We start from the raw sequence: 20,584 nt of genomic DNA on the forward strand, positions 1-20,584 counted from the left end.
TTTAAAAATCTAAAACAATATTGGTCAAATGCTCCCCGTAAGCTTGACATAAATCAAACAGTTCGTGGTAACGAACTGTAGTAAGGAGCGACCCGGCTCAATAGTAACCAAAACTCTAAAAAATTGAGTTTTGATATCAATCGCTACAACAAAAGAATCGCATTTTAATGCTGATTTTGAATATATAAGTTTCATCAAGTTTAGTCCTACCCATCAAAAGTTAGGAGCCTGAGAAAATTTGCGTTATTTAGGAAAATAGGGGGAAACACCCTCTAAAAGTCGTAGGATCTTAACGGAAATGACATCATCAGATTCAACGTATAAGAGAACCCTACTGTAGAAGTTTCAAGCTCCTATCTACAAAAATGAGGAATTTTGTATTTTTTGCCAGAAGACAAATCACGGGTGCGTGTTTATTTGTTTGTTTGTTTTTTTGTTTTTTTTTTGTTTTTTTCCCAGGGGTCATCGTATCGACCAAGTGGTCCTAGAATGTCACAAGAGGGCTCATTCTAAAGGAAATAAAAAGTTCTAGTTCCCTTTTTAAGTGAACAAAAAAATTGGAGGGCATCTAGCCCCCCTGCTACGCTCATTTTTTTCCCAAAGTCAACAGATCAAAATTTTGAGATAGCCATTTTGCTCAGCATAGTCGAAACCCATAATAACTATGTCTTTGGGGATGACTTACTCCCCCACAATCCCTGGGGGAAGGGCTGCAAGTTACAAACTTTGACCAGTGTTTACATATAGTAATGGTTATTGGAAAGTGTACAGACGTTTTCAGGGGGATTTTATTTTGTTTGGGGGTGGGGCTGAGGAGAGGGGCTATGTTGGAGGATCTTTCCTTGGAGGAATCTGTCATGGGGGAAGAAAAATTCAATGACAAGGGCGCAGGATTCTCTAGCATTACTATAAGAAAACAATGAAAAATAAACATGAAAAGGTTTTTTCAAATGAAAGGAAGAAGTAGCATTGAAACTTAAAACGAACAGAGATTATTACGCATATGAGGGGTTCTAAAAATACTTTAGCATAAAGAGCGAGGTATTTAGGAGGAGATAAATACCATGCTCTTTATGCTAAAGTATTTTTAGTAATTTCAACTATTTATTCTACGGCCTTTCTGATTCAGGGGTCATTCTTAAAGAATTGGGACAAACCTTACGATTTAGTGTAAAGAGCGAGGTATTAACGAGGGTACAAACCCCCTCGTATACATAATAAAAATATAAGGTTATGAAAGTTTGTTACGTAAGTTAATTCTTAAGTTACGTATACTTTTTACTAATAAAAACGTTCGTTAAAAATTAAAAGTTCTAGTTGCCTTTTTAAGTAACCGAAAAATTGGAGGGCAACTAGGCCTCCTTTCCCATCCCTTATTTCTCAAAATCGTCTGATCAAAACTAAGAGAAAGCCATTTAGCCAAAAAAAGAATTAATATACAAATTTCATTTTAATAATTTATGTGCGGAGAGCCAAAACCAAACATGCATTAATTCAAAAACGTTCGGAAATTAAATAAAAAAAAATAATTTTTTTAGCTGAAAGTAAGGAGCGACATTAAAACTTAAAACGAACAGAAATTACTCCGTATATGAAATGAGTTGTCCCCTCCGCAATCCCTCGCTCTTTACGCTAAAGTTTGACTCTTTGCCACAATTCTACTTTTTAAAACAATTAAAAGCTTTAGCGTAAAGAGCGGGGGATTGCGAAGGGGACAACTCATTTCATATACGGAGTAATTTCTGTTCGTTTTAAGTTTTAATGTCGCTCCTTACTTTCAGGTAAAAAAATTATTTTTTTTTATTTAATACATTCTGAGACCATACTGGCTATGCATGACGTATGAAAACAAGAAAAGAAATAATAAATGAAAAGACAAAAATCAAATATGTGAAAAACGAGGATTTTGTCAGCCAGTGGCAAAATATGAAAAACAAGCAAATTTTTCGACAAGGACCTCCGCCAAGTCGTCCTCAGTGCTAAAAAAATAACTAGGGGAGCCCATCAACAACTAGGGGAACGAGTGCAAGAACACACAATTTTAATAGATTAGTCTCCGAGACTTGAAAATAAAAATGACAGCTTTGATTCAGCTATGGCCCAGCATATATACAAAAATCCTGACCATTTAGTTCTTTATGAAGAGGAAACTTTAATATCTACCGTAAATGACCTACCGCAATCTTTTAAAGAGGCAATTGAGATAAAAAAAAATATAAATAGAAATTTGGCTATAAATACAGACATGGGAGATATTTCCTTAAGCCCAATTTATAACAATTTAATATTAAAAGACTCAATGAATATTTTCGCCCAGTCTAATTTAAGACAACCTGTCAGCATATCTAATGGAATCCAAAATTGTAGACAGGCAAAATCTCTTGCAAAGCAAAGAATACATATTCAATCTAATTGTTAACTTCTCTTTCATTGATTTCAAGTTGGTTTTTGTTGTTTAACTCAGTTTCGTTTTTTTTTTCTCTTATAGCTCACTTAGGAAGGTTACGAATTAAGTTACGAATTAGGTCACTTGAGAAGGTTTGTACGAATTCCTTATGAATGACTCCTGAAACCCTAGGGTTGTTTAACTATAACAATAAGAAGCTTTTTAAAAGTGCTAAAAAAAACTTTAGCGTTAAGGGTGAGGTGTTGAGGAGAAGGTAATTCTTCTCCTTAAAAACAATTTTAATGTTGCTCCTTACTTTCAGTTGAAAAAATTAGTTTTTTTTTATTTAATCACTTGAAAAAGGCACTTGAATTTTTAATTTATGTTTAAATAAGCCCTCTCCAGGTCTTCTAGGGCCATCGGTCCGGTACGATCACCTCTAAGAAGAACAGAGAAAAAACAAAAGAAGGAAAACAAAATAAATAAAGACGCAACTGTGGTCGATTTTCTGGCATAAAATTCAAAATTTCACATCTGTAAGAATGGCAGCTTGAACTTCTGTAGTAAGTTTCTCCGATTAGCTGAATCTGATGGTGCAATTCATAATAAGATTAAATAAAAAAAAAGTTTTGTTTTAATGGGAAGTAATGAGTGACGTTAAAACTTAAAACAAACAGAAACTACTTCGTATATGAGAGGGCTGCATCCTCATCAACACCCCGCTCTTTACGCTAAAGTTTGACTCTTTCTCTTAATTCTACTTTATAAAACAGTAAAACACTTTAACTTAAAGAGCAGGGCGTTGATGAGGAAGCAGCCCCTTTCATATACGAAGTAATTTGTGCTCGTTTCAAGTTTTAATCTCGCTCCTTACTTCCCGTTAAAAAAAAACTTGTTTTTTTATTTAATTTCTGACCGTTTTTGAATCAATGCATGTTTTGATTTTGGCTCTCCGCAGAGGAATAATTAAAACGAAATTTGCATATTTATTTTTTTGGCTAATTGCCTTTCTTGTAGTAAATGACTATCTCAATTTTGGCCATAAAAAATGGCAATTTTGATCAGGTGACTTTGGGAAAATAATTAGCGTGAGAGGGGGCCTAGGTGCCCTCCGATTTTTTGATCAATTAAAAAGGACACTAGCAATTTTCATTTCCGTTAGAATGAGCCCTCGATTTTAGAGTTTTGGTTACTATTGAGCCGGTTCGCTCCTTAGTACAATTCTTTACCACAAACTGTTCGATCCATAGCTCTTGGGGGATATTTCCCCCTTTTTCAAAAATAGGTAAATTTTCTCAGGCTTTTAGCTTTTAATTTTATCATTAGACATAATGATTCTTAAATATTTGAAATCAACCTTGAAAGCACATTCTTTTTATGAGTTATTGCTATCAAAACCTTGTTTTTTAGAGCATTATTTACTATTAGGCACTGACGGGCACGGTCCTTACAGAAGGAGGCCCTAGATCCTCAATCATTTCGATCAAAGGTTTCCGTCAATTGATTGACATGTGAATCAGTCCTTCAACCAGCCCTTAAATTTCGATCAAAGCTAATGTAGGGCACTGCTTTTGATCAAAATTTAATAAAAAAACAAGTTTTTTCAACTGAAAGTAAGGAGTGACATTAAAACTTAAAACGAACAGAAATTATTTCGTTTGTGAAAGGGGCTGTTTCCTCCTCGACGCCTCGCTTTTTGCGCAAAATTTTCACCCTTTCTTACAAATCTAGTCTTTAAAACAGCAAAACTCTTTAGCGTAAAGAGCGAGGAATCGAAGAGGGGGCAACCCCTTTCATATAAAGAATAATTTCTGTTCGTTTTAAGTTTTAATGTCGCTTCTTACTTTCAGATGAAAAAACTTGTTTTTTTATTTAATTTCTAAAGTTTTTTTTAAATTAACGCATGTTTTGATTTTGGCTCACCGCACATGAATAATGAAAACGACATTTCTATATTAATTTTTTTTTGCTAAATGGATTTTTCATAGTTTTGATCGAACGATTTTGAAAAAAAAGGGGTGGGCGAAGAAACCAAGTTGCCCTTCAAGTTTTGGTTACTTAAAATGGAAACTAGAACTTTCCATTTTTTTACAAATATTTTTATTAGTAATAAATATAAGTAACTTACGAACTAACTTACGTAGCTAAATTTTGTATTTGTATCTTTTTATTGCGTATATATGGGGGTTCGACCCCTCGTCAATAGCTTGCTCTTTACAATAAAGCTTGAATTTTGTCACATTCTTTGAGAATGACCTCTGAATCACTAAGACTGTAGAATAAATAGTTGAAATTACTGAAAAAAAATTTAGCGTAAAGAGCGAGGTATTAAGGAGGAGACAAACCCCCTTATGTACTTTATAATTTCTGTTGGTTTTAGATTTTAATGCTGCTCGTTCCATACTTCAAGTTGAAAAAACTTCTTTATTTATTTTCTCTTTTTTTGGCTAAACAATGCTAGAAAATCATGCGCCCCTTCATGCAAATTCTCTTCCCCCGTGGTAAATTCTTCCATGGAAAGATCCTCTTACGTAGCCCCTCCCCTCAACCCCTCTCTCCCAACACAAAAATTCCCATGAAAACGTCTCTACACTTCCCAATAACCATTACTATCAGTGCTGTCACTTACTCGAAGTACTTTTACTTGAAGTACTACTTAAGTAAATTTTTCCATTGCTTGAAAAATTACAAAAATTGAGGTATATTTAACTTGAGAGCGGATGACCGTATGTGAGGCATTTATGAGTTTGATATTTAGAAGGACCTCATGTCTCAGAGCCCTCATTTTAAACCCTAACTAGTTCTGGTGACATTGGGGGAGAGTAGAAGGGGGAAACTAGAATTCTTGGAAAACGGTTTGAGTGGAGAGATCGTGATGAAACTTAGTGGGTAGAATAAGCAAATGTCATAGATACGTGATTGACGAAACCAGACTGGATTCACTCTCTTTGGGGGAGTTAGGGGGGTCCAGTGCTTTGGCGAGTTTGCTAGTTCTGGACGCGGTAGGACAATGAAAATTGGTAGGCGTGTCAAGGACCTGCACAAATTGACTTTGTAAAGTTGATTTCCCCGATTCGATCATCTGGGGGGGGCTAAAGGGGGAGGAAAAATTCGAAAAAATGAGATATTTTTAACTCGTAACTGGGTGATCGGATCCTAATGAATTGTGATATTTAAAAGGACCTTGTGCCTTAGAGCTATTATTTTAAATCCCAATCGGTATTATGTCTCTGATCATTCCTTTAAATTAATCTATTGATTCTTATAGCTTTGCTAGAGCTCATGCCATATAAGCTTTTGGCTCTTCCGACCTCGTCACATGTGCCATATGAGCTCTTAGCTCTTGTTTTATTCCTTTTTTCTCAGGAGATTTCCGACTTAGTCTAATGGTTTTGCCACTTCATGGTGTGAAAACTGCTGCTAGAAATATATAGGTTGCGGCTTCTACCGTATTTTCTTCTTGCATATTTAAATGTGTGCTTGCATCGTGCTTACGTCCCCTTTGAAGTTCTGTTTCTTACGGTAATATTGGTTTGTCTTCTGTTGCATATACAGACGACATTTTACTATATTAACCAATGAATTATCTAAGACTGGACTGTCCGTTAATGCGTCTAAATGCGATTTTATTTGTTTTAATACCCCTTATGCGACCACTCCATTCGTTGCTGGGACGCCAATTCTGCCATGTTCTTCTTTAGTTAGTTGGCTTGGTCTATGTTTTGGTCCAACACTTTCCACTGCCTGTTCATCCCTAGTGAATCAAGCCGTGAAATACCTATGTGTCCCTTACAGAAATATATCCCCAAACAAAAGCCGTTAGAACCGCAACGGTTTGTGCACGATTTATAACGTTTATTACACCCCTGTGCTTTGGTTTTAATAAGGTACGGTTCATCTGTTTCGTAAGAAAGATCGCCATACTCTACGTGCGGCTTATTTCAGATATTGCAAATTCCTCTTCTGGCTTCTATATGGCACCAAAACAGAAACATAATTGCTCGATTTGGTTTAATAGATATGTCTTTCTTCTCGGATTTGGTCTTCCAGTGATGATTTATATAAAAAGACCATCAACTTTATTCACTTTTACGACCCTCTGCAGCCTTTTTTTCATATTGATACTGGTTAATTAAGTCCATATTGCCTTTTGTTAGTTTGATTTTTTTCTCGATGTTTATTGTTTTTTTTTGTTTGTTTATAATACTCCGTACTTTGTGTTTTTTTTATACTTTTACGGGTAATAAAGTTCATTCATTCATTCACTCATTCGGCAGTATGACCAGCCGTATGGAATGCGTCTGAACCAGCGGGCTTGCTGGAGGCCTGTGATTTTATAATATATGTTTGTAGGGAGTTTGACCTACCATCTGAATTGACTACACAGTATGCGGTTTTCTTGAGTGAAAACCAGCCAAAAGATATAGATGCCATACATTTTCATAGCACGTCTGAAATTTAACTTGAAAACTTAAGGCAGTTTCCTTGTAAAGGGCCGAGGGCAAGAGATGTTATCAAAGTGTCAATCAAGACTTCATTTTCATACTCTTCTTTTTTTTCAGCTAGCTGCCAAAAGTGTGGATTTTCGCTGCTCCTTTTTTTTGAGCTTTGATTTCTCATATTAAAAAAGTCTGGAACTGACTCACTTGACTCTTTACTTTTAAATTTGAGTTTTTTTGTTGCTAAGGTTTTTACTGATTGAATAAGAGAATGAACTACTTTTTTACCTTTTATCTGTTTTAAAGCCAATCCAAAGTTTATTTTTCTATTTTCAATATTTTTTTTCACAATTCCAACATGTTTCAGAATAACCCAGAATTTTTTTAAACGTACCAGATTTGACTGAACACTAATCGCCAGAAGTTCAACTCTATGTCCATTGTGTTAACCCTGTCATGTGATCTGTCCGATCCAATCAGGAGTTTTTTGACTGCACTTAATTGTTTTGATAGTCTTTTCCTTTCAAGCCGTTGTGTTGAAAATTGGTTCAGATCATTTTTTACTTCGTTGGGTGTGTACCAGCCAAACAAGGGGAAAAAAATATTTTCAATATTGTTTCCATCATTCCCACATGTTTCAGAATAAACCTGTATTTTTTCCAAAATGCCAGATTTGACTGAACACTAATCACCAGAAATTCAACTCTACGTACACTGTGTTAATACTGTCATGTGATCAGTCTGATCCAATCGGGAGTTTTTTGACTGCGCTTAATTGTTTTGATAGCCTTTTCCTTTCAAGCCGTTGTGTTGAAAATTGGTCCTGATCATTTTTTTTTTTACTTCATTGGGTGTGTACCAGCCAAACAAGGGAAACGGTTAAAAACGGTAAAACGGAAAGTCTTGTTCTTGATTAAGATCTCCAAGAGAGGAATGACAGGGGACATTTTATAGGCAAGGGATGGAGCTAAGAAGCCTTCAGAATGGCTTTAACAAAAAGGTAGCATGGGCTTGATATCAGATATATATATATATATATATATATATATATATATATATATATATATATATATATATATATATATATATATATATATATATATATATATATATATATATACACACACATATATATATATGTATATATATATATATATATATATATATATATATATATATATATATATATATATATATATATATATATATATATATATATATATATATATATATATATATATATATATATATATATATATATATATATATATATATATATATATATATATATATATATATATATATATATATAGAATAAATGCTTGAAGTAGTACTTGAAGTAATACTTAAGTACAATTTTGGCCAGTACCTGATACTTAAGTAAGAATTTGGAAAGTACTTATTACTTGATATTTAAGTAAAAACACAATGCGTACTTAATACTTGATTCTTAAGTAAAAATGTTGAGCACTTGTTGCAGCACTGATTACTATACCTAAACACTGTTCAAATTTTGTAACTTGCAGCCCCTCCCCCTTGGACAGTGAGGGAGTAAGTAGTCCTTAAAGACGCTGTAAATTGGGTTTTTGACTGTGCTGAACAAAATGGCTATCTCAAAATTTTGATCCGTTATTTGACTTTGGGAAATAAATGAGCGTGGGAGAGGGGCTAGAGGCCCTCCAATTTTTTGGTCACTTAAAAAGGGCCCTATAACTTTTGATTTTCGTTAGAATGAGCTCTCTCGCGACATTCTATCAGCACTGGGTCGGTACGATTACCCCTGGGAAAAAAAGAAAAGAAAACAAATAAACACGTACCCGTGACCGGTCTTCAGGCAAAAAATGCGAAATTGCACATTTTTGTAGATAGGAGCGTGAAACTTCTAGAGTAGGGTTCTCTCACACATTGAATGCGATTGTGCAATTTTTTTTAAGATTCTAGGTCTCTTAGAGGGTGTTTCCCCCCTATTTTTCAAAATAAGACAAACTTTCCCAGGCTCGTAACTTTTGATGGGTACAACTAAATTTGATTAAGCTTATATGTTTAAAATCATCACAAGAACCCGATTCTTTTGATGTATCTATTAATATCAAAATTCTGTTGTTTAGAGCTACGTTTACTATTGAGCCGGGTCACTCCTTACTACAGTTCGTTACCACGAACTGTTTGATGATTGGGTCATTCAAACTCTCTTTTAATCACCATCAACGCTTTATTCAAGCGTCAAACAGGTTCCTAGACGGTCAATCCTGCTTGAGTAAATCGAAAGATGGAAATCTTCAAACAAAACGATTGACCGTCTAGGGCGTCCGTTACAGTTTGCTACAACCTTTGCCCCTGGGGGGGGGGGGTGTGGGATTTGTACTATTCTAGCAGGTATACTAATTGGACCTCTTTACTATCTTGAACAAAATTTCGAACTTAAAATTTGGTAGCGAATTTGGTAGCGAAAAAAGGCACAGAAAAACTGCTGGTTACCATCCCATGACTCTTCAATCTCACCATAGCACCAAGCCTCCTGAGGCCAACGCACTTAGGCACTTTCCTTCTCCATCTTAATCTATTCAGATTAGTAAATGGGAACTTCTGTGAAGTTTCCATTTCCCCTAAATCTTTCTTTACAACATACTCCCACCCCAACTGCGCATGACCTGTATTCCATTTAGCCCTACACGGTTGGCCGGAGATGACAATCTTAGGCAATGTGTCATACTTCATCCACAGAATATGCCCTAACGATCTCAACCTTTTTCTCATTACAGCCCTAGAAAGCGGGATTGAACCACACTTTTCGTACAGCCTACTGTTTGAACGGGTTCAGAATTTACAGGTTCAATTTAATAAGCAAAATGTAAGAAAAACATATTTTTTAAGAAAACTGTCTTTTTACACCAAAAAAATTAGTTTAGTTATGGAGAAAAATGGGGAGCTATCGAGGGTTACAGTTTTTCATTACATATAAGCCTATAGCAAGAAATCAAAAACACAAGAAAATGGCCACTTTCAGATGTTTCCAACACCAAATGAATCTCGAGGTTAACAGCAGCATCAAAGGTTCTCCCTTGAAATAAAAGCTTCTTCTTCATAATTCGTAGAATTCGCATCTGGGTTAACAACCTGTGCAACAACAGCTAGATCATTCAAACATACCCGACAGGCATTTTAAAGAAGATCTGGAAAACACAGGATCTTCGTAATACCCAAATTAAGAAAAAAAAAATCTCGTTTGACCACACGTAATTTTTCATTGTTGTAGCAATATAAAAGAAGACTTTTAGGTTTTCAAATCAGTATTTGAATAGTTGTTTAACAGTTTAAAATGAAAACTATTTGCCTGGCTGTCCTATTGCTGGTTGCTGCTGCCTCAGGTAAGATGACTTCCAATTTCAGTTATCAAGCCGAAACGCCTTTAGAAACTTTTTAGACAATAAATGGTATATAACAAAAAATTTAAATCTTTTTGGGTTTTTCTCTTATTCACTAATTAAAGAATAGAAAGTATGTTATATGAATATAAAGACGCTTTGGGATGGACAGGTTTTGGCTCTGGCTTAAAAATAAGGAATCTATATAGGGGTACGGGAGAGGCTAGCTTTCCCTATATCTAATGATTTCAAAAGCTTCCATACAAACCTATAATGTTTTCTCAAACTGAGTTAGTAGTTTGATGAATTTGTTTCCCCTTCGGCTCCCAGTCCCAATTAAATATATTGAAACCCCCGTTTACTTTCGGAAAATTTTTTGTTTAATTGCCTGTTAAATGTAAAGTAAGAATTTGTATTGTTTAGTATTTTCGTTAAAGTTTATTTTATATCACAGGGCCACATTGTGGGTCATCATGAAGGATGGGGTGATGCGCATTAAAAAAAAAACGAGTAAAAATTTGGAAAGAATATAAATAAGGAATCTCATTGTACTACTTTTATATATTTAAAATGTTTTCTTTAGAGGTGGCCAACCACAGAAAGTGTACCCTAATCTTTTTGCCTCTTCTCTGAGGATGCCAGGAAGGCAATTCCAGACCGCAGTTTTTGTTTCTTGTGTCAAAAGCCCATTCCCTGAAGCTTCTCTTCATCGTAAAAAACCGTATCCTAATTGTTTAGGTTGTCTGTTGCATCGTTTTGTAATGTTTAAGTTTGTTTCATAGTCACTTCAGCTGCTCAAGAATTGATAAACGAAAACTGAATACTTACTGTTATTGCTCATGGTAATATCTTTATGATCAAATCCTTTACAATTAAGCTGCTTTGTTTAAAACAAGGATACTATCTATTTTTGCTTTAAAATCCGTTATTTTTTGAAAGAAAAATGAAAAAAAATGGGGTTGTTTTGTCTTATAGCCACCAAACTCAAGTATGTGTATCGTGAACATGAGACAATAACCGGTTTTCACGGTCTTTATACCAGACAATATTAGCTTCGGCTCGGTGAGAAACTAAATTGTGGCTATATTTCAGCTGAATATTTAGTTGGTATTTATATAGGTTAGGGTAGTTTCGTTTACGTATTTAATATAATGCGGTCTGGTGGCCCCCCTTCCATAATTTTTTGTTGTAGTTTTCATAATTTTGTTGATAAGGTATTATATTTTCATCATATATTGTTTTATTTCATTAACATTAATCAAACTTCACTTCTCGACAGAACTTATGTTTTATGGCTATAAGACGCAAGTGCCAAAATTGCATAATTGATAAGTGGAAAGCCAGTATACTGGTAATGCTTTGACTAGATCATAGATGTCAAGCCCAAAGGTACAAAAAAAAGCTAAAGGTACTAAGCAGCTAGTAAACATTTTTGGTTAGAATGTTTCAAAACCTTGGTTTTCAAAACCTGGCAATTTTGGTAGAAAGTTCCGTCCAAGCGAATTAAGTAGAATGGCTTCGTTAAGTCCTTTACGGACAAATAGCCATCTTAAGTTAGCGGAATCAGATTTTTCTGCTGGTTCGATTTCACCAGGCTCACTCTCATCTGAGAAAAGGCTAACCTATACTTGTTCTAGATGTTGTGAATTTCGACTTTTTGCGATTCTGGAAAAATTGCTTAGGTAAGAAGAAATAAGATAATAGTAGGTTGTTTATATATTTGTTTCAAGTTTATATTAATCAATGTAATTTAGTTGATATAATAAAGTAGAATTACTAGTGTAGTGAAAGCTAAGACTGGTAAAAATTTAATCTGAGGAATAGTTATATTGGTACTTGCGTGTTATAGTGACCACACCATAGAAGTGGGGTTAGGTTAATCCTAATGAAATATGCTTAAATATAATGAAATTACAATACCATAGTAATAAAATTACGGGAACTACCTCAGAGAACTATGGAAAGCAGGCCACCCAGAACGCATTATATTAAATACCTTACCTAACCAATTATAAACATTTAATATTCAATTAAAATATACCTTACTGCATAGTCGTTTATCTCACTACAGCTAAGCTAATTATTTCTGAATGCTGACGGAGAAACTGGTTTTTGCTCAGGTCAAGAACTTAAGTGTGGTCAGTATAACATCTAAGCACCGGTATGTTTATATGTTCTGTTGTAACTCAGTGAATTAATGTTCTACTGTCAATAGGGCCCAGGGTGGAAGTCCCACTGCCGCAAGGCTTGGCGAAAGATTTGCTACCTGTCTCTGTCAGAAAAGAGCCAATGACTGATACGCTGATTCGACGCCGTCTGCGCCATCAATAGCCCTGGAGAATCTTTACCCTTCATATTGTAAATGTTGAAAACAAAAAATTTCGTGAATTGGCTAACAAGTATGACCTGTCTGATTTAAAGTGATATAATACGTAACTACAAGACCTCTATTATCGAATAGCTTTTTTCGATGGAACATAAGAATGTGCAGACAAATTTTGTCGGGCACATCTAAAAAAACATCAAATTTCAAGGTAATTAATCAACTTTAAAAATATTTTCAATTTAGGTTAGTTTATTTTTAGTAGATTAATCAATATCTTAATTTAAACTTCAAAAAAGAATACAAGAACACAACAATAACCATCATATGCTTAAACGTAAGTTGGTCAATTAATGTGCCTTTATTCACTCAATAACTAAGGGAAAATTTGGGTAGTTATTACAATGCATTGCTTTAAATCAAGAAAAGAAAAAGGATGACACTGAAATAACAGAAAAGATAAAATAAAAACCGCGATAAAATCAAATAAATGACGGTCAAATGAAGGATTAATAGCAGTCTGCAGGTGGTAAGTATGATAATTGCCAACCTTAGATGTTACGTCTTAAAGAGTTGATTGGTCGTTGGTTTGACCAACTGTAAATAATTTTTATTTAAATGAACTCAAATTTATTTTTGGATTTTCTGTATTGAATTATTATTCATTTTTCAGCTGCTCCTCGAAAGATTATTGTCAGGCGTCAGGCCGCAGCTGCAAAACCAGCTGAAGATGCTGCTGATCAGAAGGTAGCTGCCACACCTGAGGGTGACAAAAAAACCGAAGGCACAGAGGAACTGGACGAACGTTTCTGGAGCAGTAGGTTTTTTAAATTGTTTGGACAACTTTTTCATTTTAAAATTTATGGTGCAAGGTTACCGAAGAATTAGGGCCTGATTCCCCACTATTCAACCATTTAGCTTAGTTCTCAAAATGGTTCGTCAAGTATGTAGTGAGAGATGCCTCCTCCTATAAGTAATCTGACCATACTGAGTTTCCTGCATGTTAGCTTAGCAAATGGTGGTACAAGTAGAGATAACTCATCAGAGCAAGTTTAGCGGACATGTTTGTAGAAAACGCTATTGAGCCTCGCACTGAAAGTTTTTAACTTAATCGATTGATGCTAGAACTCACCCTTGAGGCCTTATTCCGCTTTAGATGGAGTTGCATCAGTAGGGTAACCAGTAAGCATTAGTAGTCAGGGCTGCCAATTTTTTTTTAAGGAGCGTGTCATATTTTTTCCGAAAATATGCTTTTGGTTTCATCTTGGATTCCATAATGTGTCACAAAATGTGTCATATTTTTTTGCTACAAGTGGTATCATATTTAATTGTCAAATCTTTATTTAGAGTTTTGAATATGTAATATTTTCCAAATCAGTTCAAAAAGGAGTAAACTTAACCTTATCCTATTATCTTGGGATCATGACCTTTTTGTGACGTCATGAAAGAAATAGAAACATTCGATTAAATTAATGTTACACACTATGTATTTGTGTCTGGGCGGCCAACGAGGTAAGTTTACATTTATAAAAGTTTTAGGGGACAATCAATTCCGACAGCAAATTGAAAACAGACTTTTTGTATGACGTCGTAATCGTAATCGGCTTTATTGGCTAAGCTTTTTATTAACTCAATATGTAAGCCATTCAACCAGCTTCAATCTATTATTTTTGTCATATTGTTTGGTGCCATTTTAGGCCAGATGGATTGTTCTGAAGGAAAGACATCTTTGGAAATTTGTATCCGAGGTTGGATACCCCTCCTGTACTCCTAAAAATGGGAGTTGCTGCTTATGCACACACCTCTGGTAAACTGCATGCTGTTTACTTTTTACTATTAAGTACGTACCAATTGGCTACATCAAATACTCAATCAAGAAGTATTCAGCGTGCATTTTGATTTGAAATTTCTGCCTATGGCTGTTTTTTTCGCGTGGATTAAATTTTAAATACGGTGATGTCATGTATTCTGCATCCTGCATATCCTGTATTCTGCACTGTTTGTGTACTACTGCCACCGTTAGGCAGCGCTATTCCCTTCCATTAATTTGTAGCGTTTCTGGAGGTAGAAAATTGAAATTTTACTTTCCTTTTATTACCATTTAAAAATCAAGACTAGGATGACAAAAATATGTAATTTTTTTGAAAAATGTGTCATTTTGTCGATTGTGTCATTTTTTATTGAAAAATGTGTCATTTTCGTCTGAATGTGTCATTGTGTCACGCAACATCAAATTGTGTCATTTTGACACAAAATGTGTCAATTTGGCAGCCATGTGAGTAGTTGCATCAGTAAGGTAATCAGTAAATCAGTAAGAATTCTTATAAAAGGTAGGCATCAACAACCGGAAATAAGCTTGTCCTATGACTTATAAAGAATAATTTTTGAGAATGAAGAACCATGCACAGCTTTCTCACAAAGGAGAATTTTGTCAGTAATGCCAGACTCTATAAAAAAGTTCAACCCGCTCCTGGTTCTTTGAATTCAGACTGTTAAGTTTCGAGTGTTACAATTATAAGGCAATTTAACTCAGGGTACATATAAAGGGATATATAGGACATCATAAAAATTGTTACCGTTTTTGAAGTTAAGTATTTACAATTATACCACTGTGCTGAAATGGTAATCAAAACGCTAAAGAATCAGCCACGTTAGAGTTAAATGATTTTTTAATTGTTTTTTAATAATCTATTTTGCTGCTATTTACTAGCAGTCTTATGTTCATACATTATTTGGGTATTAGGCGTCTTTTATAATACCACTTATAAAGTTTCCAAATTATTTATTTTATAGCAATGTTTCTCAATTTTGTGGAACCCATAAAAAATGGCGTGCATCCATAAATGACAGTGTGAAAAATATTTTTACTCTTTTAAACTTTTTATCGTGGTTATCGTGGTTTCATCGTGGTCTATTCGGACGCTCGAAACCTTTCAAGACTCTTCTGCAGAATCAAGGGGCTCAAAGAGCAGTGGCACAGCAGATGTTTGGGGTGGAAGATCAAGAGACATATTTGTTTTCAGCCCCAGCACACCTTGGGGTACTGTTTAGATAGACGTGGTTTTTCGCTTGTTTTTTGTTCAATGGTTTAAATACGGAAAAGCCATCAACATCTAAGGGAACCAGCTAAAATGCTGAATGAGTTTTTAAAGACTTTTTTAAAAACATTTTCTGTAAAATAATTGCAGAGACCACCCAATGGTTGCAAAAAATGTTTTGTTCTTGGGTCCCAAAAGGCCTGCTACTCCTCTGCCACGGAATAGTGACGCAGTTGAGAAACTGGTTTTATAGTTTTATTGTACGTTCTAGTCCGCATGAGGTAAATTAAAGCCAATTATACTTTTTTCAGATGGTATCAGAAGACCAGTGGTATCTCAAACACAGACACAGCTAACGTCAACTTCACTTCAAACATCAGGATTTGGACAACCTCGTAAGTAAAATCAACCTATAAATACTTTTAAGTCCATAAAAGTAAGAACTTTAGCTTTAAAACTAAGCTTTAGCAACATCCATGTTCAGCTGGCATGGTGTTCATGTGTCAATCCTAAAATTCGATCGCCCTGCCCGAGACTCTAGGCAGGCGGGCCTATTAGGCTTGGGAAGCTTATTCACTTGCGAGTTCAGGCAACTTCAGTTCTCTGTTTTGCTTTCAAGTCCTGTAGACATTGTTCGATGAGTCAGCCCAAAAGTCTTGGTCATCCCCAATACATTTACTCTGAGCTATTCCTGTAGGCAAAGCTCATCTAATATGAACAATATGAGTTGTCTCATTACCTGCAAGTCCTGTGGACATGGTCAATTATAAATCTTTGAACTATATTTTTTGGGAAGTAGGGTATTCTCATCCTATCTACCTTAGTTTTACCCTAGGATGGATGATAGACTATCGCTCAAGACTTTTTATCAGTTTCACCAAGTTGATTTTATAATTTATGGCTTTTACAATTTACAAGAAAATTATGCTTTTACATTTTTATTTTATACTTTACAAGAACTTACGGCTGAAATGGTTGATTGTCTGCAGCAGCCGATCGAAGATTTCGAGAAGGGGGGAGGGAGGGCATGGCTGGCAAGAATTTTGATGAATATTGTTAACTTGACGAATTCAGAGGCTAAAATTAAATTTTTTTTCTTCTTTTTTTTAACTAGAATTTGATTTTGACCCTCATGTTTTTTTTCTTTTTTTGCATGACAGGTTTGTATTAACACAAGTAAAAGATATGAAGAATGGAATAAACTCAAGAAAATAGGAAACTACCCTGTCCCTTCCCTAAAACTGGGTGTGCTATATTAGTGCTTGGATTATAGGAATTTATTGGAAAATAAACTGATCTGTAGTAGCAATAGCTGTAATTGTCAAGTTGCATTAAGTCTTTAGTTGTTTTGTTTCGATAAAAACATTCTTGGCATTACATTTATTTGGATGATTTCAAAACGTTTAAGATTCTGCAGTTTCATAAGCTCTGAGAGAAAGTTAGGAAAAAAAAAGCTTAGTTTTTCCTTAATAGACTTATCCTCAATACGAGTAAATAAGGAAGAAAAAAAAGGAAAAAATTTATACCATTGCAGATAACATTGAAATTAAATAGAAAAAAAAAAACAACGAACTTAATCATTAAATAAGCTAACGGCTTAAAAAACAAGTCTAAAACTTTTCCTGTCCTATAGGAGAGCAAATTGGGAGAAGAGATTGGGGATGCAGTATCCCACTCTACGTTCTGAATTTTTTTTTTTATACTTTCGGAAAAAATGCCTATTTTTGGTATTTTCACGGGATAAAATGAAAAAAAACTTGACTCTCGAGTGTAAAAAAATATTTGCCCTCCTCCTTTTCATGAAAGAAACAACTACCTCCTCAAATCTCTACAAATATGATAGGGAAAAAATCTTCTTACAACTTGTCACTAAATAGATAATATGATATTCGATATTAAAATTTAGTCCCAGTTTTTTAAAAATAGCTCCCGAAAACACAAGGGTCGTTTATTTAGAACAATAAATTACTTTTTGAAAGTGCCGAAAAACTTTAGCGTGAAGAGCAAGGTGTTGTGGAGGGGATAATCTCCCTCATATACGTAGCATATTCTATTCCTTTGAAGTTTTTATATTGCTTCTTACTTTCAGTTGAAAAAAATGTGTTTTTTTATTTAGTCGTTATTACAGAGTGAATATTACTTTTGTCTTATATAATCAATTAGTTTGTGGTAAAGGACTGCAAGTAAGGAGTGACTCGGCCCACTATTAACCGAATCTCTAACCGGATCTTTAATAAAAATAGCTAGGACAAAAGATTTGACTTTTTTTATGTTGATTCCAAACATATAAGACTTATAGTGTCATGTTACACATCAAAAGCTATGAGTATGAAAATATTTGCCTAATTTTCGGATAAGGGATGAGACAACCACAAAAAGTCAAGGAATCTTAATAGAAATCTCACCATAAGGTTCAACATGTCAGAGAACCCTATTGTAGAGGTTTCAAGTTCTTGTCTGTCAAGAGGTCTTGTCTGCGAAAATATAAAATTTTATATTTTTGCCTGAAATATCATGGACGTGTTTTTTTCCTATTGGTGATCGTATCCAACCAATGGACTTGAAATATCGGGAGGGGGCTTAATCAAACGGTAATTGAAAGTTCTCTTGCACTTTTTAAATGACCAAAAATGTTGAATGGCAAACCATCCCCCTCTTACGCTCTGTTTTTCCTCTAAATTATCTGACCAAAACTTTAAGATAGGTTTTTTGTTCAGTATCGTTGAAAATCCAATAACTAGGCCTCTGGGAATGGCATGATCCCGTCACAACTACCGATTAAAGGGCTGTAAGCAATGAAATTTGCCAATTTTTATATATGGTATTTGTTATTGAGAAGAATACAGATATTTTTTTTTGGGGGGGGGAGGATTTCTGCAGGGGGAATCTTTCACGGGAAAAATTTTGCATGGGAAGGGAAGTTTCAGGGGGTACGTTTTACAGGAGAAATTCAACATAAGCGAAATTTGCCAAAATCACTGTTCGAAATTCCTTTTCACTTATTTTATTTTTTCCTTTGGCGACTCAATTTTACATTTTCCCGGAGAAATTTTCAGTGGGGTTGGAATGCCTGGAAATTTTCTCATGGCAGAGAATTTCCATAGGAGAAAAAATGAACAAAAACTATTTCGCTTATGAGGGCAGCTGCGTTTCTTCAATACCTCGCTCTCAGCGCTCAACCTTGACTCAAAGAACGACTCCCGAAACACAAGGACCATTTATTTGGATTAAGAAGGCTTTTAAAAGTGCTATAAACTTTAGTGCTTAGGGTGAAATGTTGAGGAGGGATGACCACTCACATATGGAATAATTTCTGTTCGTTTCAAGTTTTAATATTAATCCTTACTTTCAATTTAAAAAAACATGTTTTTTATTCGAGTTTCTTTTAAACCCTAATAGACCATTTTAGTAGCTCTCTTATTTTCTTTTATTTTGGTTCACTCATATGATAAGTACAATTATCTTTTTTAAAAGCTGCTAAAAACATATAAAGTGAAACAATTGTTAAAATTAATGCCTAATAAGTGCAAGTGTCTTTTTGAAAAGTTGCTAAAAAACTTACTATGTGATGTAATTGTTAAAATTAATACCTTCTATTAAAGACACCATTCGAATTACCATCATTATAATGTGAACACTAGAACCAGTTTTTCCGATTATTTTTGAAGTCTTATAGACCCTTTTAGTAGCGTCTCTGAAGTTACCGTTATTATTCACTAATACATACTTTAAGTACAATTTTCTTTTGATTCACTGCCAAAAAGGTATATAACGAAAACAAACCCTTATATGCTACATGGGTAAATGACTTCCAGCTAGTTCTATTAACGGACACCTTTTTTTTTACAGTTGGTGGCGGTTTCGGCGGCGTTAATGGAGCTTTTGCTCAGCCTGGCCTTGCACAAACTGGATTCGGTCAAACTGGATTTGCCCAACCTGGTTTGGGTCAGACCGGATTTGCTCAGCCAGGACTAGGCCAAACTGGGTTTGGTCAAACTGGATTTGGTCAAACCGGTTTTGGACAGAGTGGATTTGGTCAGCCAGTTGGCTTTCAGCCAGGATCAGGCTTTGGTGGTGCCAATGTGGACTTCACAAATGTAGGACCTAATGGACGACCTGCCTTGAGCTTCCAACAGCCAGGATTTTCCATTAATCTAAGAGAGAAGGAAAAGGGTGGAAATAAAGAGGCAGAAAAACCGAAATCAAAATAAATCACATTTATATCTTTTAATATTGACGTTTCTACAGTAAAATAGTTTTATACCATGTTTCCGTTTTTTGTTCTTGGTTGATCAGAAAAATCTACTTTTGCATTTTTGCCGTCTTATAACGATTTACCCCTGGTTCCCACTGCTGCGTCAATCCCGAAACGATTTCTATTCTGGCGGACCAGACGGACGACAGAATCGGATGGAGGTTTACAAAGAAACTCAGACTTTTACGTCGGTGCGACAAACTCTAGAATAGCCAAACAGCCAAAATGAGCTTATTAATCAGCTCCATGACTTTGATTATGATTTTTTTTTTTTTTTAATTAGAACAACGCATGTGATTTGTCGTAAGAGTTGAAATTATTCAACGCATCCGACATTGCAGCAAAATGGAAGGTTTTGCGTCGTTTCTCGCACGATTTGTGCCATTTGTCAGATGTCGCAAGATTTTGCGCGAAATCGCAGCAGTTGGAACCAGGGGTCACTCAATTTTTTATTTATTTTTAAAATGTAATTTTTTCCTTTTGTTTCTTTTAGCATGAAAGTTCCTTCAGCAAAATTATTACTACCGTTTAATGTATGCCTGATAATATGTGAGCACTTCAACCAGGTAATACTTGACAGTATTTTTGATTTTTTCCTTTTCATCGTATTCTTCACAACAATTGTAATAGCCTTCAATTACTATTATCACATACTAGCTGTTGGGGTGGCACTTCGCGCCACCCCAACACCTAGTTGATGGGGGCGCTTCGCGCCCCCAAGCCTCCCCCCCGTGCACGTAAGTCGTTACGCGCCATTGTAGTTGTGTCCCTGTGTCCC

At 35.0% G+C, this 20,584-nt stretch overlaps 1 protein-coding gene across 1 annotated transcript; it reads left to right on the forward strand.

Annotated features, from left to right (window-relative positions):
• Positions 1-10,006: 10,006 nt before the first annotated feature.
• On the forward strand, positions 10,007-19,819 carry LOC136026853 (spermidine/spermine N(1)-acetyltransferase-like protein 1). Its single transcript, XM_065703574.1, has 4 exons — positions 10,007-10,193; positions 13,187-13,330; positions 15,863-15,946; positions 19,401-19,819. The coding sequence occupies exons 1-4, from the start codon at positions 10,145-10,147 to the stop codon at positions 19,760-19,762; spliced, it is 639 nt and encodes a 212-aa protein (XP_065559646.1). The 5' UTR covers positions 10,007-10,144; the 3' UTR covers positions 19,763-19,819.
• Positions 19,820-20,584: the final 765 nt, after the last annotated feature.

Source organism: Artemia franciscana, chromosome 5, assembly GCF_032884065.1.
Source record: "Artemia franciscana chromosome 5, ASM3288406v1, whole genome shotgun sequence".
Taxonomy (NCBI): Eukaryota; Metazoa; Arthropoda; class Branchiopoda; order Anostraca; family Artemiidae; genus Artemia; species Artemia franciscana.

Bases quoted from the DNA above. Each gene is read 5' to 3' on its own strand.
- LOC136026853 (XM_065703574.1), top strand. From the start codon at position 10,145: ATGAAAACTATTTGCCTGGCTGTCCTATTGCTGGTTGCTGCTGCCTCA. The intron at 13,331-15,862 runs GTAGGTTTTTTA...TACTTTTTTCAG, and splicing joins GGACGAACGTTTCTGGAGCA to ATGGTATCAGAAGACCAGTG. The intron at 15,947-19,400 runs GTAAGTAAAATC...TTTTTTTTACAG, and splicing joins ATCAGGATTTGGACAACCTC to TTGGTGGCGGTTTCGGCGGC.